We start from the raw sequence: 14,291 nt of genomic DNA on the forward strand, positions 1-14,291 counted from the left end.
AGTTCCAAAAAACACAACTTTAAATTCAGCCCAAAAAAAATCCAAACAGATTGTTATTAGTATTTATTTATTTATTTATTCCACTTACATAAAAATTATATTAAAAAATCTCAAAAGGTCACGTTTTTTTTGTTCTCTCTGTAACAATGGTTCACAAAAAACTCACTATATGTATCAAATTACAAGACAGCGGAGCGACCAGACGCACTCTGCGCCCCCCCCCCCCCTCTCTGACTCCGCTGAGAGCGCAGGAAGGAGAAAAAGGAAATAATTTCAGTTCACTTGGCTTTACATCACAGGTAGAGTCACGTCTATATCCTACAGACTATAGGAAAATAACACACAAGGAAACACTTACAACATGCCATTGACAAGTTCATTTTACAATGCAAGATTTAGTGAGCACCCGTTGGCTGTTGAGGAGGTTAAAGTCGCACTTTATTAAAGCCTTTTTCGTGACACATGTTTTCGTGAATAACCTGGGTTTTTCATAAAGCACAAAACAGTTTGAAACTCACACGCGGACAGACGCGGTCATGTGCCGCGCGGTGGAAATTCTTTTTTCTATTTTTCTTTCTTAGGAGCGAGACCCTATGGCAGTGTAGTTATATTGCATCCTACAAATATGGCACTTGTCTTATCTGCGTGCATTCTACAGTAAAAAAAAATGAAATTGTTGTCATACATTTTTTTTAGCTTTTTTTCTTTGAACTCCTCGCGCCTTGGCGTTTGCGTAAATTGCGCGCCCGCTCGTGCGTCTGGCTCACTAAGTCTGATCATTGCGCTGTACTCCTGTCGGTTTCGAAGCGTGATAAACAGTAGCTGTAAACTTGTGCTTTAATGGAAAGGCTTTAGGTCTGATCTTAAATCCCGCAGCTGACCACGACTGCAACACAAATTCAGATCGCAGGGACCAAAGACTGGCTCTCTGAGGTAAACAGAAATTAAGATCCACTCCTTTTTTAATATATTTTTTGGATATTTTTAAGTATTAATGCACATAGCTACCTGAATAAAAGAATGTTATTTAGAAGGAAACTATAATACATGAAAGCGGCAGGGATCCGCGGAGCTCAGCGGCCGGACTCCTTGTAGTTGCCGTTGATTTCCTCCGAGATGTTAACAGCCTCCGCGCCGAGCGGTAATCTGTCACTGTACTCTGAGCCCATCTCAAACTCCTCTTGGTTGGTTTTGGATGAGGATCCGGGGATGGACTCGGTCACCACGCTGCCCTCAGCCTCCCCCTCCCCGTCTCCTTCCTCCCCCTCGGCCTCTCCGTCCCCCTCCCCTGCCTCGCTCAGGTCCAGGGTTTTCTCAGACTCCACAAAAGACGCTCTGGGGTCAAAGTCTCTTGTCATCTGTTTCTCAATCTGATCCACATTCTGAGCTTTCATGATGAACTTGTAGGTCTTACCTTGGTACTTGTATAAGAGGTGACAGCAGGTGGCTCCCAGCAAGGGAACAGTGGCCAGACCCAATAGGAAAATACTGACAACAACAATAATAAGGAGGGAGGGGAGTTTTTTCCTGGTTGTGAAGACGACTTGGACTTGGCAGTCCTGCCCCCCATAAGTGAGACAAAGGGTGTAATTGGTACCAGGCTGTAAACCATGAAAGTGGTAGGAATTCACCCCCTCCTCTATTGTGGACCACTGAACAATTGAGTGTCCATTTCCTGTGTTTATGCAGAGATAGAGCATGTCTAGTGTGGCCTTGCTGGAGGAGGACTGTAACAGACCTGCAGGCTCTTTGTTCACCATCCCCTGGTTTTCACTTTGGCTTATGTGGAGGTTTGATTTGCTGCTGGGAAGCTGAAGAGGATTGAGCTGCACTTTGGCCTCTGTCTCCGACACTTCCAGTGCAATAACCCCAAAATCAAAGGTGTACTGCTTCAGGTCTTCCAGAGTCAGGTTGAATGCGTGGTTTGAGATGTATTCGCTGCTCTCCCTGACACCACATTTGCTTGCAAACTTGGGGTCTTTGGAAACTCCTCCAGCCTTCTCCGTGTGTTCAGTTTTACTTGAAACATCTGGAGTCGCTTTTGTTTCTTCATCCTGCGTTTTCCATTTAAGCACATTGTTTTTGGAAATGATGGGGTCTGCAGGCTTTGTGTCTGATGGGCGGATCTTGTCCACTGTGGACTCTGGGATTGATTTACCGCCTTGTTTGTGTGGTGTCACAGCCACTTTAACGCTACTCTCTGCTGTACCCAGCTCATTCACTGCAATGCAGCTGTATTTTCCATCCTCCTTTTTGCTTAGGTGAGGGATGATGAGAGTGCCATTCCTGAATACCAGCATCCTGCTGCTGGTTGTTTTATCATTCACAGGTAAATCGCTCTTTTTTTCCATGGAAGGCAAAGAGAACAAAAGATTTTGATTTCCTGCCGTCACTTCCCAGCTGACCTGCGGGCTGGGGCTCCCTTTTGTCTCACAGTTCAGGATGACAGAGGCTCCTTCATATAGCTGTGTGTTTTCTATGTCTGGTTGGTAGGTTATGGTAAGAGTAGGGGCTTCACATGTGAGCTTAGGGATCTTTGTTACCATCACACCCTTCAGATGCTCTGGGGTCTCACATGAAACCGTGTTCAACTCTGGGACAGAAATTTTGGTCGTTAAGATCCAGTCTCTCAGCCACTCCAAGTTGCAGGAGCAAGTGAACGGGTTGCTATGAATCTGAAGATGGGACATAGAGGACAGTGCATTAAAGGTCCCCTCCACGATGGTGGTAAACTTGTTGTTATTGATGCGAAGCGACCTCAGATCTGTGAGAGTGGAAAAGGCATCCTTTGGAAGGTTCACCATCTCATTGTTGTTCATCTTCAGCAGCTGGAGCGTTGTGAGGTTCTGCAGATCTTGCCACGGAAAATGCACAATCTTATTGTTGCTGATGTCCAGGTTCCGAAGATGTATCAGGGGGGCCAAAGTTCCCATTTCTATGGTAACAATCTCATTGTGGGACAGCCAGACAGAGGTGACCTGAGGGATGTCGACAAAGCTGTTACTTTTCAGCAATTTGATCTGATTGGCTGAAAGGCTCAGTGTGGTAACATTGGAGGGGAGGCCAACAGGTACTTCCTGCAGATTTTTGTAAGCACAGTCTGCAAAATATTGAGAATATTTATCCTGGCAGGTGCAATGCTCTGGACAACACTGCAGTGCGCCCAACACGCAAGTCCACAAGGCAAGGAGCAGCAAGAGTCTGCACGCCATTTCTGCACCTGCAAACACCAAAAGCAGAAGTCAGGAAACAATAACACAGCCTCTCATAAGCATGTGATAGATTTTTGTCATTTAATGTAAAATGCGCACTAAACATGTGGAAATCATTGGAAAAATTATATTTAAAAATACCCTTTTTTAAATTAATTTTTTTATAAAGCAAACAGGTTTCACGGATTTGTTCATAAATGACACAAGAAAAAGACATTTCTGCAGAAAGAAAGGCTGTTGGTCAGGTGGTCTGAGCGCTTTTGGAAAACTGACTCTGTCCATGGTGTTGGAGGGATTAGTGTACCTCACTCTGTCCGTTATTTCACTTTAGTTTGAATTTTCTGCACAAATTCAACTTTTTTTAAACAAACGCCATGTTTTTAAACAAGATTTTTTTTAAAGGTAGATGTGAATACTAATCTTGTCCAGTTGATTTTTCTCCTTTCAGTTAATCCATCATCTTACCTGTCAAATGTAAAGTTTCGTGTTTCCTCTTGCTTCTCGGAGCTTTAATTCCTCCAAAGCAGTTCTGTGCTCAAAAAGACTGGAGTCCTGGGTTCCGTTCACATGGCTTTGGCAGACCCTGACAGTGCGTCGGCATCATTTTTCCCGGTGAGTCGCTGTTCCAGAGCTTCGTCCGCTTTTTCCTCTCCAGCGAGTGTGCGCTCCAATGCGCGCTCCCGTCGCTGCGGAGTGAAAAAAGGGCCACGAGCGCGCAGCCTCTCCCATCTCTCTTCTCACTATTAAAGATACAGAAGCTCCTGCGGTCCTCCTCCCTCAAAGAAAATTCATAATTTAGAATCTGATGTTTCATTTATAACTCCATCCCAAACTTAATCTTTGACCTCATTTGCCCACTGCTGCTGGCTTGCATGGAGATGGGCTTTGTGATCTGATTAGATTAATACATTTGGGCTGTAAACGAGACGATGCCCGCACCAACTACCAATTATGCATCTCTGATACATAATTGGCAAAAATGAATAAAAAAAAGAAAAAATGTGGACTAAACAAAAAAAAACTCAAACTCTTTTGACCTGTTAAATTGTAATAATAGGTCATATTTGTGTGAAGCGCTTCAAAACTTCGAAAGATTTACTTTATAAAAAAAAATAATAAGATATAAGTTCTGCTTTTGTCGATTATAAAAAAAAAACAGTTTTAATGTTTGAAAAAAGGCCAAATTAGCTGGAGGTGAGAGCTTTTCCTGTACAAATACTGCCCCCTTGTGGCTTTAAAACTTTTCTTCAGTCTTCGCGTAGTAAACTAGCAATACATAGTTGTACTAAAAAGACACCGTAAATTTAAGAATAATCCAAATTTAAACACTCTTGTAAAACATTAAGAAAATATGTTTAGTATAATCTGAATATTGCTTTGAATATGCTTAAAAATGTTCGAGTAATTTGTGTAAATGTAAGATTATTTTAGAGCAATGGATTAGAGGGGTAACACTGCCTTCTGCTGTTCACATATCCGAATTACAGTAACTCAATCCGAATAAGCCTGTATTTCACGTACATTTTAAAATAGGGGATCTTTTTGTCTTTCTTTGCATTTTTATAATAAACAGAATCAAATATAAAAATATGTATTTAAGTCTATATAATCAATATGAGGCCCTTCATAGTAAACACTGTGAATTTACATGTGTAGTTTTGGACGCTTTTTTCTAAAGTCTCCTGTTGTCTGGTCTCCTTCCTCTCCAACTCCTTGTCAAGGCAGATAATGGGAAAATGTGGCGATACAGATCTTATATCTGATCACAGCAGGAATGTTTTAAGAACACAATAACTTTTATGTCTCAACATTGTCGACAGTCTGGCACCCTCTCATCTGCTAAAGTTACAAATATGGCAAAAACTAAAGGGTCCTGTTTAGGAAGCCCAAATGGAAATGCTACCAGACGTTTTGCTCTCCAGTAAGAAAATAGTTTTTTAAGGTACGATATGAGCAAAAGGCCTTTTTTTTTATTACAGGGAGTGGTTGAGAAAATAATAGTCCTCCACCCAATGTGACATCAATTTAAGCACATATTAATAAGTATGACAGCTGCAACTGAAGGTTGAAGGCGGGATGTGCCCTGCCTTCAACCTTCAGTAGTTGGGTGGGCTCCAACATCTCTATTGATACGTAGCCACTCCTTTGTTACTTAGGCGATGTGTTTGGGATCATTGTAAAATCCTCATCTTATGCAGCTCTTTGGTCTTGGTGGAGAAATTGTAGTCTGACTTTTAATGGTATAAACCAGGGGTGGGCTAACTATTTGACTCTTAACAGAAGGGCCATACCAGGAGCAATAGTGGGGTGTCCACAGTGGTGGAAACTGGAAAAAAATACTTTTGTTCTCATTTTAGGACCAATTGCACCAGTGGGTTGATGTCCTTCAGAGGAAACGCACATTGGAGAAATGCTGCGTTTATGTGGTGTTTGAATAATCGGACGAATGACTTTCTGACTCAGAAAAACAACAAAGTTTCCATCAACACATGAATGCAAAGTAACTGCACCAAAACAAATGTAAATTTATTTGTAGAGCATCATCTATGGATGGACACCAGAATTACAGAGAAAATAAAACATTCACAAGGATTATCATTATAATTTGGTTTGCCTAGCCCTATTATAAACTGTCTGGTGTGTGCATATAGTTGTGGGCAGGGGTCACCAGAATTAGGTTGACCAAAGTTTGTTATTTGTCGATGAAAGGTTTGAAAAAAAATAAAATACATTTACACAAAATAAGTTTATTCAAATCTGGGAGACTCTTGGAGAAGAATTGCAGATCACTCAGTAACGGCATGTTTATTAGAGCTCTCAAAAAATATACTTGCTTTTTATTCATTGCACATTGACTAAGGGAATATTTTAACATCAAAACATTGTCAGCATGTCATAACTTCTCTGTAAAAAAACAACAAACAATTTATTCAAACAATATCCTTGAAAGTTTGCCCTTAAATCTGGAAAAAAGGTGGACATCATTCATAGCAAATCTGGTTCCATCTTTTACCAGTACAGTAACCAAAAAGAGCTTCACCATGGGTCTTGCTGACAGTTTTCTTGTAGATCTCAGCCGGACTGGGTTTGTGTACTAAAAGAACTGATGAGTTTGTAAGCACTACTCCATGGAATTGTTGAAAATAAAGTCTAAAGCTAACTAGTATCCAGTGCAAGGACTTGGGAGCAGAAGTTCAAAGAAAAAAAAGTTAGTTTTTCCTCAAACATCATTAAAAAGGCACAGCTGATGATTTAGTTTGCAAAAACAATATGTTTATCTCCAGTATGAGTTTGTGCAAAATGCATTTATTTAGAAAAAATATGTTTTTGAACAAAACAGGAAAATTAAAACTGCATCCAATGTTTTCTAAACCTGGCATTGTGTTAGGTTGTGTAGAACAAGTTATGCTGAGCACATTTTGAATGCACCAGCAATGGCTTTCCAACCGGAGCTCTTATTGCAATAAAGCCATTCGCTTCAGTTAAAGATTCAATCGAAGAATTCCAGTTATCTATTTACTATGTCCGCTTTTCCTTCTACCATTAGATGATACCCACTTTTGCTCTCCCTTTATAATAGGTTTGCATTGGACACTGAAATCGTTCATTAGTCATAGGCTCATTTATTCAACCAATAGACTTTAAACCCACCCTGAACTTTTAAATTATTGCATGCTTTTTTGCTGGTCTATTGAGTTGCTTTCTTCCACCAAATGTTAAAGTCTTCCTGTTTTAGCTTCTATTTAAGTACAACCGAGAAGTGTGTGTTCTTGCTGATTAGTCCTCAAAGCACATTCCTGCCGCAGTTGCACAAGCAGCAGACGTGGAAATGCTTTTTATCGTTCAGCAACATATTTTTCTGATGCTGCTTGCTTTCCAGCCTGATGAGTGAGAACAAGGACAGAGAAATAATGATATCTGAAGACGGGCTGCAGCTTTGGCCAACACTCTTTAGATATTTTGCAAATGCTATCAGAAAATGTCCTACAAAGCAGCAATCAACAGAGTGAGCCAGATTACTAGTGGAACCAGACTCGATGCACTGTTCTCAATTTGTGTGCTGCTCGTCTTAGAGTCTTTTCTGGGTTCTGGGTAAATTGTCTCCTTCAGTTCATATGTATTCACAACTTTAGTGTAGTCTTTCTCTGTTGAGACACAGTCGTAGGTGCCATAGTGTTCTTGATTCATGGAGGGGATGAGATGCAGACAGTTAGAGTGCATCTGCAGACAGGGGCTGGTTTTGTCATGATGCTTCCAGTTGTACACAGCGTGGTAAGAGTGAATGGGGCAGGACAGGTAGAATGAGACATTACGGGGGACTGAATGAGTCTGAATCTTACTATTTTCTGATGAACCTGCATCCCGCTTGTGTACCTTATGACTATTTCCTTCAAAAAGAAAAAGAAAACGGGATTTACAGAAATTATTTTGAGTAGAAAACATTGAGAGTCAAACAGTCTTATTATTAGTTACCTTTCGTTGTTGTAGAGCACACACTTATGCTTCCATTCATGATGTTCTGAATGCCCCCACTGTTGATTGAACAAATAAATCTCATATTAATCAAATGATTTTTTACTGTCTTGCTTAAGTCTTAAGAACGCTGTCTCTTACAGGACTGTTGCGGTGCACTTCGTTGTCCAAGAACAGTAGGGGTCTCGCGCCAGGACACACTCCTCACAGGAGTTATACTTCTTGCATGTTTGGAGATCCATGGTGGAGATCTTCTCAGAAAAACCAACCACTAACTTTTTCTGAGGAAATAAAACAAAAGAAATGCTTTCAAAATATACATGGGCAGTAAACTTTACACCGGAAAATTGTTACTGTCTTTAGTTTGTGAAAATGATCTGAAAACAGCTGCCAGGTGCAGCTGAATGAGCCTTGATGATAGCATGAAGTCAAAGCTGAAGATAAGTATGTTACAGTGCAGAGAAAAGACTCACTCACAGTGTGAAAAATAGTTTAGATAGCTGAATGTACAAGACATCACATGTGTTTTGCACAAAAAGAATATGAAATGAGTCATTGAAATGAGAAGGCAAAACATTTTTACATTTTAAATCAATCTTACCTTTTTAGAATCAAGCTTCATTGCTTGAACACTCGAATTGTTGGAAATTTGAGTTTGAGAGATGATGAAAGGCTCAGAACCAGCTTCTAAGACTTTATGGATTAGTCCAGTATCTGTTGGAGGGAGTTGATATCTCATTAGTCTGGCAGTGATTTTTTATTTTAATTCTGTTTACAAAGACTTACCAGTAGCAAGTAGCAGAATATTATATTCACGCTGGTCGGCAGCTTTAACTCTGTCAACGACGATCTTGGTGTAATTGTGACTGCTGATATAGAATGGAGCTGTCTGATGTATGGAATGAACCCAGTCGGTCATTTCTGGATGATCCCTCACAATACTGATGGTTCCCCATGGAAGACTCTTGCTGTCCTTTACACACTGGAAAAAAAACACAAGTGGACAAATTATTTATAAGCCAACTAATAATTAACTGACGTTTGATGGAATCAGTGAGGTTTCCATTTACATTTGCTAAAACTTTATCTACATAGAGTGTTCTGTTAAGAACTTTGAGATCACTCTCCCTGTTAAATCAAATTAGCCATTAAAGACAGGAAATGCCTATTAGAGTATTTCCCAGCATGCATTTAACTGATCTATACCACATTTCTCTATTATTCCACAAGATAACAATTTATCACAATTATTTAAGCTTCAGTTATACATTATGAGGAATTGTTTTTTTTAAATATCTAATGTGTGAACAATTGTATTTTATAACTTTCTCATCAGAAAACTCCTGTTATACCTGCTGATCATCTCCTAAATTGTTGCTGTTCATGTAAAGCAAAATATTAGCCTTACATAGATATTAATAGCGTCACTGTTAATAGGTGCACACCATCTATTTTCCGAACCAGCTTAATTCCTTTCAGCGTCAGGTTAATGGCGCCTATCCCAGCCACTGTTGGGCGCCAGTCTGTCGCAGGGCATAAATGCACACAACTTTGATAAATAGCATTGAAGAACTTCTTAATGTTTAATTTTCCCTTGTTCTGTTTCCCTGAGCCCTGCAAAGAACTGGTGACCTGTCCAGATGTATGCCGTTTGCTCAACAGTAGCTGGGTTAGGCTCCAGCATCTCTGTGATTCCGAGAGGGATTAGGTGTCACGGTTTTAGGTTTTTCTGCTTTTGTGTTCCAGTTGTTTTTTGTTCTGTGATGTTTTGAGTTTAACTTCCTGTTTTATTTTGTAGGGTTTCCTGTTTCGTTGTTGTGCGTTTTACTTTGAGTCCCCATCAGTCCTGAGTGTTTCCACCTGTGTCTTGTTGTCTGCATGTATTTAAGTCTGGTCATTCCCTTCCTCCTGTGCTTGTCCATAGTTTGTAGGTTAATGTTCCCTGTTTCTAGTGTTTCAAGTGTATTTTGAGTTTTGAGTTTTTCTAGGCTGCTCTGCAGTGGTTTTTGGTTTTGTCAGTCTGTTTTACCTTAGCTCCTGTTCCCCTGGAATCTCCTGCCTCCTCATCCTCACTGCGCCTGGGTACTTCCCCTACCATTCCCCGTAACATTAGGCTGGTTTGGAGAATGGATGAATGTTTAATTGAACCAAGCAGCTGCTATCACTGACCGTTTACACTGCATGCCAGAGAAACACTGGGCGTCATGGTGACATAAAACAAGAGTAAACCTTCCCTGCAAGCCAAGTAAATAGTAATCTGGGTGGTTTTCATTACCAGATGTGAAACTGTTTCTATGAGCAAAAACACTCTTTGGTTGGGTCAGCTGTTAAAAACTGTTACCATACATTTCAAAACTGTTTGGATCAAGAATCAAGCTGGAGGGAAAAAGACATGTCCTCAGACACACAATTTCCACCTCCACCCTGTTTTCAAGAACATGTGATAAACAACAGACTGCAAAAAATGTCTAAGCGGAAGGGGAAATACAGCAATAGCACAATTAGATTGTTTTTTTCCTCGCTAGGCAACATTAAAATAAAACTGATTCTCACCGTCCCTGGTCTCGGTCGCGGAATTTCTTGATCATAACCCGTGAAGGAGGAATTCTGAAATACTGTTTCAATCATTTCTATTGAATAGATGCAAACTGCTGTAAAGTTCCTGCAAGAAAAAAGAAAAAAAAAAACATGTTAGGATAAATGTGGGTGTGGTTGCAGTTCTTTTTAAGTGGATTGCCTCATGATTCAGAAGGCATGGTCAGCTCCATCCGACAGAGATCATGATCAATGACAATCTGTTTGTGCCTCTCCTGCTTGTGTGTTGAGGTTGGCCTTCGTGTTGCTTAGTTTTACAAAGAATAACAAAGAGCTCACCAACTGCTCGTGAAGAGAGCATAAACTCTCGTTTGACGCCAGTTCTCCGCATGGACCACATAGATGTCTTGGAGGTGGTTGAAATACAGCGACTCCTCTGGAAAACCGCAGATGAGTCGAGACTTAAGGAAGGATGTCCACTTATTTTGAAAGAATCCTTTTGGTCCACCTTCATCTACCTGCAAAGATGATAACAGATCGAACCATAAGGATGTTTTGTTTTTTTCCTTAAATCCATGAACTAAAGATGATTCGATATCTGTCAAAAACAAAACAAAAACATTGTTGCTGGGACATATTTAAGGAAAATTAGATAGAAGTTTCTGCTTTGGGTTTTGAAATAGCGACTGGATGGCTCAGTTGGCTGCATGCAGGGCTGACACCTGGGAAACCAAGCTTTTTATTTCCCAGGGGGTGCAATAAGCTTATTCCAGTCTGGGTCTCTAGGCATCATCCCTAACACTACTGCCTAATGAAGCCACAAGGGGGCCCAAATCTGGGGCTCCCTGTGCCGGTCCCCATCCTAGATAATCTCCCTTATCTAGCTGATAAATGCAATATTAGAAAGATATTTTTACAAGATCTGTGTATCTCCCCCGATGTGGACAAAAAACATATTAAAGCTGTTCGCCAGTAAAAGGAAAGCAGAGACTGCAAACATATATCTATGTGTTTAAAACTAAAAATAATATTATCTTGTCTTATAGATATTTGATTCCATTTTTTTCTTCACTTAACTAAGAAAATTACTGTAGATTTTCTTCAGTCTGTCGTACCTGTAATATATCTTTTAAAAAATAAAATTAAATGGTTATTTAGTAAATCTGTGGAACACAGCATTTTTGATTTTCAGGTGACAATCTTACTTTGCAGACTCTGGCAACTCTTGAAATCCAGGGATCAGCTTCTGGATTGTGGTAAGAATTCCTTTCACGGAAAAAGAAATAAATTTTCTCATTGTCAGGGTCATCCGCACGCTTTACCAAGGAGGCTGAGATAAACGTTGGCTCTGGAAGAAGAAACAGACACAACACTGTTTCACAAGAGGATATGCAGAACAGAAAAAAACAAGGACACAAAGTTTAGGCTGGTTGACGGTTTGTTAAACAACTAAAGAGAATTTTTTTTAACCTGAATAGATCAAATCAATCTTAAAATTGTTAATTAATGAGTGGAAATGAAGAGAAATGCTTTGCTTTTTAAAAAAAAACTAAATTTGGGATGATTTTATAAAATCCAAGTTCCCCACCTGATACCCAGCTGTCATGCATCCAGACATAATTTCTATTGCCGGCTACTCTTCTAAACTGCAACAAACTTCCATCGACCTCCGAGGGTGCTGCAGCATAAAGATCTCCATCTAAAAAAAATAGGAGGAAAAAAAAGAAATTAATTGGGTTTTCAGTTCACCCAGGCTGTCGCTCTTTTTGATATCGTTTTTTAAACATCTACTTTACAGACCTGCAAAAAGAGACAAGGAGTTTTGACTGTAGCTAAATGGAGAAATGCCTCTCCACTTGTGCTGGATGTTCCCTGAGGGAGACTGTGCACATAGAAGCCAAAAAAAAAAAGCGAACAGAAAGCATAAAAGGCAGCTGTAATGAGCACGTCAACACAACATGATCACACAGTGACACAGACTGCACCTTGAAATTAAAGCCTCTCAATTAAAGTTTAAAGCTCATTATAGGTTTTTTAAAGCCACATGAGCCCCTTTTTTTTACAGCAACATTATCCTGACCCAGCCAGTAAAACTCAGTCTGTCATAGAAATGTCCGACTGTCATCCAGATGTATAAACACCCACCAACTCCCAACACTGTGGTTTAAGTCCGTTCGCCGCACACACAAGCAGCTTGTCCTGTAACTTCTCTATGACAGTGACCACATTTTTGCAGGGTTCCTAATGCACAAAAACAATCAAAAATAAGAACAAATTGAGATATATAAATATATATATATGTAAATCTTTTTTTTTTTTTTAACTAAGGATAACTTCAGAGGAAGTCACTAACCTCAGAGCACTGCTGGTTCTGTCCAGTTACATTAAAATTCTGAGAGGGGGAAAAAATGGGAGAGACAATTATTTATTACTTACATAAAAACAGTGACATTAATAATAAAAAAAAGATTCTAAATTAATTTTACCTCCAGCAGGTTTGTCTAAGGAACAAAGGTCATTTGAACGGTCATTAAAAAATTAAGATGGAGGTCTGGAAAAGGTATCTAATTATAGGTGCTACGTCATAATAATATAGGACAGGACTTGAATAAATAAATAAAAATATAAAACAAAGATACTCACATCTATAAACTGAAGGTGATCCATGTCAAATGTATATACAAAATCAGTTACTCCAACATACAGATCCTCTGAATCTTCGGGTTTGAAAAACACGCTGTGGTTCTGACGGACCCGATAGTACAATCCAGCCATTATTTCTGTGGAAATTCACGTCGCCTTCAGAATTACATGGAAATGTTCACATCGACGCATCATTGGATTAGAACTGCATTCAAACACTTACCTTCCGTTAACAGTCGGGGGATATTTTTAGATCCCAGAATCGGAATTTCTTTCAAATCGGCACTAAATACGAGAGTCAAAGAAAGAAAAAGGTAAAAATTGACCAAAAATCGCGTCATTTTACGCTCCAGGTAAGGAATCGTGTAAATATAACGGGTCGGTCTCATGCGCAGGGTAGAATGACCGCTGTTGTCGGAGTTGTTACACCGACACCTCCCCTCTTGGAAAAGCCTCCCCACAAAAAATAAACAGACAATCTCAATTGACTGTGTCTGGTTAGATATTCCTGAGACTGGGAAGATAAAGAAGCTAGTTTTATTTTTTCCTTATCTTGTTTTGGTATAAATCTTTATTTATGGGGCAATAAGACCCACTCCAATGAAAATTGTATTTTTATTGTTTTTAACATGTTTTTGTGGCATTTTTCTCATGATGAGAAAGAAAATTGGGCTCAAAATAGCATTTTTAAATATTTCTTTATTCAAATTGTGGTGAAGGCGCACACGAAAAACGTGCCAATTGGAAAAAGATTGAAGTAGTTAGTAGAAGCTGTAAATTACAAGCAACAAGCTCCCTGCTCTGCTCCATTCTGATGTATCAACTTGCAGACACATAGATCCATGTATGCCCTCGTTTTTCCCTTTCTGAGCTGCCATCTGGCCGGGTAGTTCCAATATTTTGCTAGCTATTTTTGTTGCACCGGCATAGTTAGGTTGGGGTTGTAAGGGGCTGTAGGCTAGCAGGAGAGCGTGTGAACAAAGGGATGATGGGAAATGAGTGCAGACTTGCTCCCCACCAACAGTCCTGCCCACAACTCAGAGATGAATTTGCAATGAACTACTACCGCTCTGCAGAAACTATATCCAAGAAAAGTCACAGGTTTTCTTTATTTTGGCTAACAGCTGTATCATGATACTTAAAAGACCACTTGGAACGCTTTTAACATAGATCAAAAGCTGATTGGAGTGCAACTTTAAATGTTTTTCTTGTCTGTATAATGCAGACCTAAATGGGCAGACATATCCATCGGCACATTATCGTTTATAACAATCAATGATCAGGCTTTACTTTTATTTATCTGCAGTATCACTGATCTGAAGTCTCAAGAAAGTATCAATGCTCCCTTTATTTTGGGTTTTCACTGCTTGATCTGTGGCCATAACAGTTGGTATGCTATTTATGCATGTCACTGACCCCTGATGGTGC

The 14,291-nt window shown here is 39.8% G+C and overlaps 2 protein-coding genes across 3 annotated transcripts; both read right to left on the reverse strand.

Moving 5' to 3' along the window:
• Positions 1-50: 50 nt before the first annotated feature.
• islr2 (immunoglobulin superfamily containing leucine-rich repeat 2) lies at positions 51-3,975 on the reverse strand. Its single transcript, XM_004069626.5, has 2 exons — positions 3,678-3,975; positions 51-3,220 (listed from the first exon to the last, which is right to left on the reverse strand). Exon 2 carries the CDS (start codon positions 3,210-3,212, stop codon positions 1,074-1,076), a length of 2,139 nt encoding a protein of 712 aa, XP_004069674.1. The 5' UTR covers positions 3,213-3,220; positions 3,678-3,975; the 3' UTR covers positions 51-1,073.
• A 1,742-nt stretch (positions 3,976-5,717) lies between these two features.
• Positions 5,718-13,316, reverse strand: sema7a (semaphorin 7A (JohnMiltonHagen blood group)). 2 transcript variants are annotated; one of them, XM_023955786.2, is made up of 15 exons: positions 13,087-13,316; positions 12,864-13,000; positions 12,707-12,721; positions 12,574-12,612; positions 12,366-12,461; positions 12,021-12,102; positions 11,809-11,919; positions 11,426-11,568; positions 10,560-10,738; positions 10,239-10,347; positions 8,472-8,667; positions 8,287-8,399; positions 7,827-7,966; positions 7,686-7,744; positions 5,718-7,600 (listed from the first exon to the last, which is right to left on the reverse strand). In XM_023955786.2, exons 1-15 carry the CDS (start codon positions 13,250-13,252, stop codon positions 7,197-7,199), a joined length of 1,989 nt encoding a protein of 662 aa, XP_023811554.1. In that variant the 5' UTR covers positions 13,253-13,316; the 3' UTR covers positions 5,718-7,196. The 2 variants fall into 2 exon arrangements, with proteins under 2 accessions (XP_023811554.1, XP_011474402.3); XM_011476100.4 differs by lacking the exon at positions 12,707-12,721.
• Between the last annotated feature and the right edge of the window lie 975 nt (positions 13,317-14,291).

The sequence above is a fragment of the Oryzias latipes genome, chromosome 6 (genome assembly GCF_053564925.1).
Source record: "Oryzias latipes strain Hd-rR chromosome 6, Olatipes_Hd-rR_3.1".
NCBI classification, from domain to species: Eukaryota; Metazoa; Chordata; class Actinopteri; order Beloniformes; family Adrianichthyidae; genus Oryzias; species Oryzias latipes.

What these genes read in the sequence shown, in the direction of transcription:
- sema7a (XM_023955786.2), bottom strand. Translation starts at nt 13,252, where the DNA reads ATGAGACCGACCCGTTATATTTACACGATTCCTTACCTGGAGCGTAAA. An exon ending in GCTCTCTTCACGAGCAGTTG is followed by an intron (nt 10,348 to 10,559) that starts GTGAGCTCTTTG and finishes TTTTTCTTGCAG; the next exon opens with GAACTTTACAGCAGTTTGCA. An exon ending in TATTCTGCTACTTGCTACTG is followed by an intron (nt 8,400 to 8,471) that starts GTAAGTCTTTGT and finishes TCCCTCCAACAG; the next exon opens with ATACTGGACTAATCCATAAA.
- islr2 (XM_004069626.5), bottom strand. Translation starts at nt 3,212, where the DNA reads ATGGCGTGCAGACTCTTGCTGCTCCTTGCCTTGTGGACTTGCGTGTTG.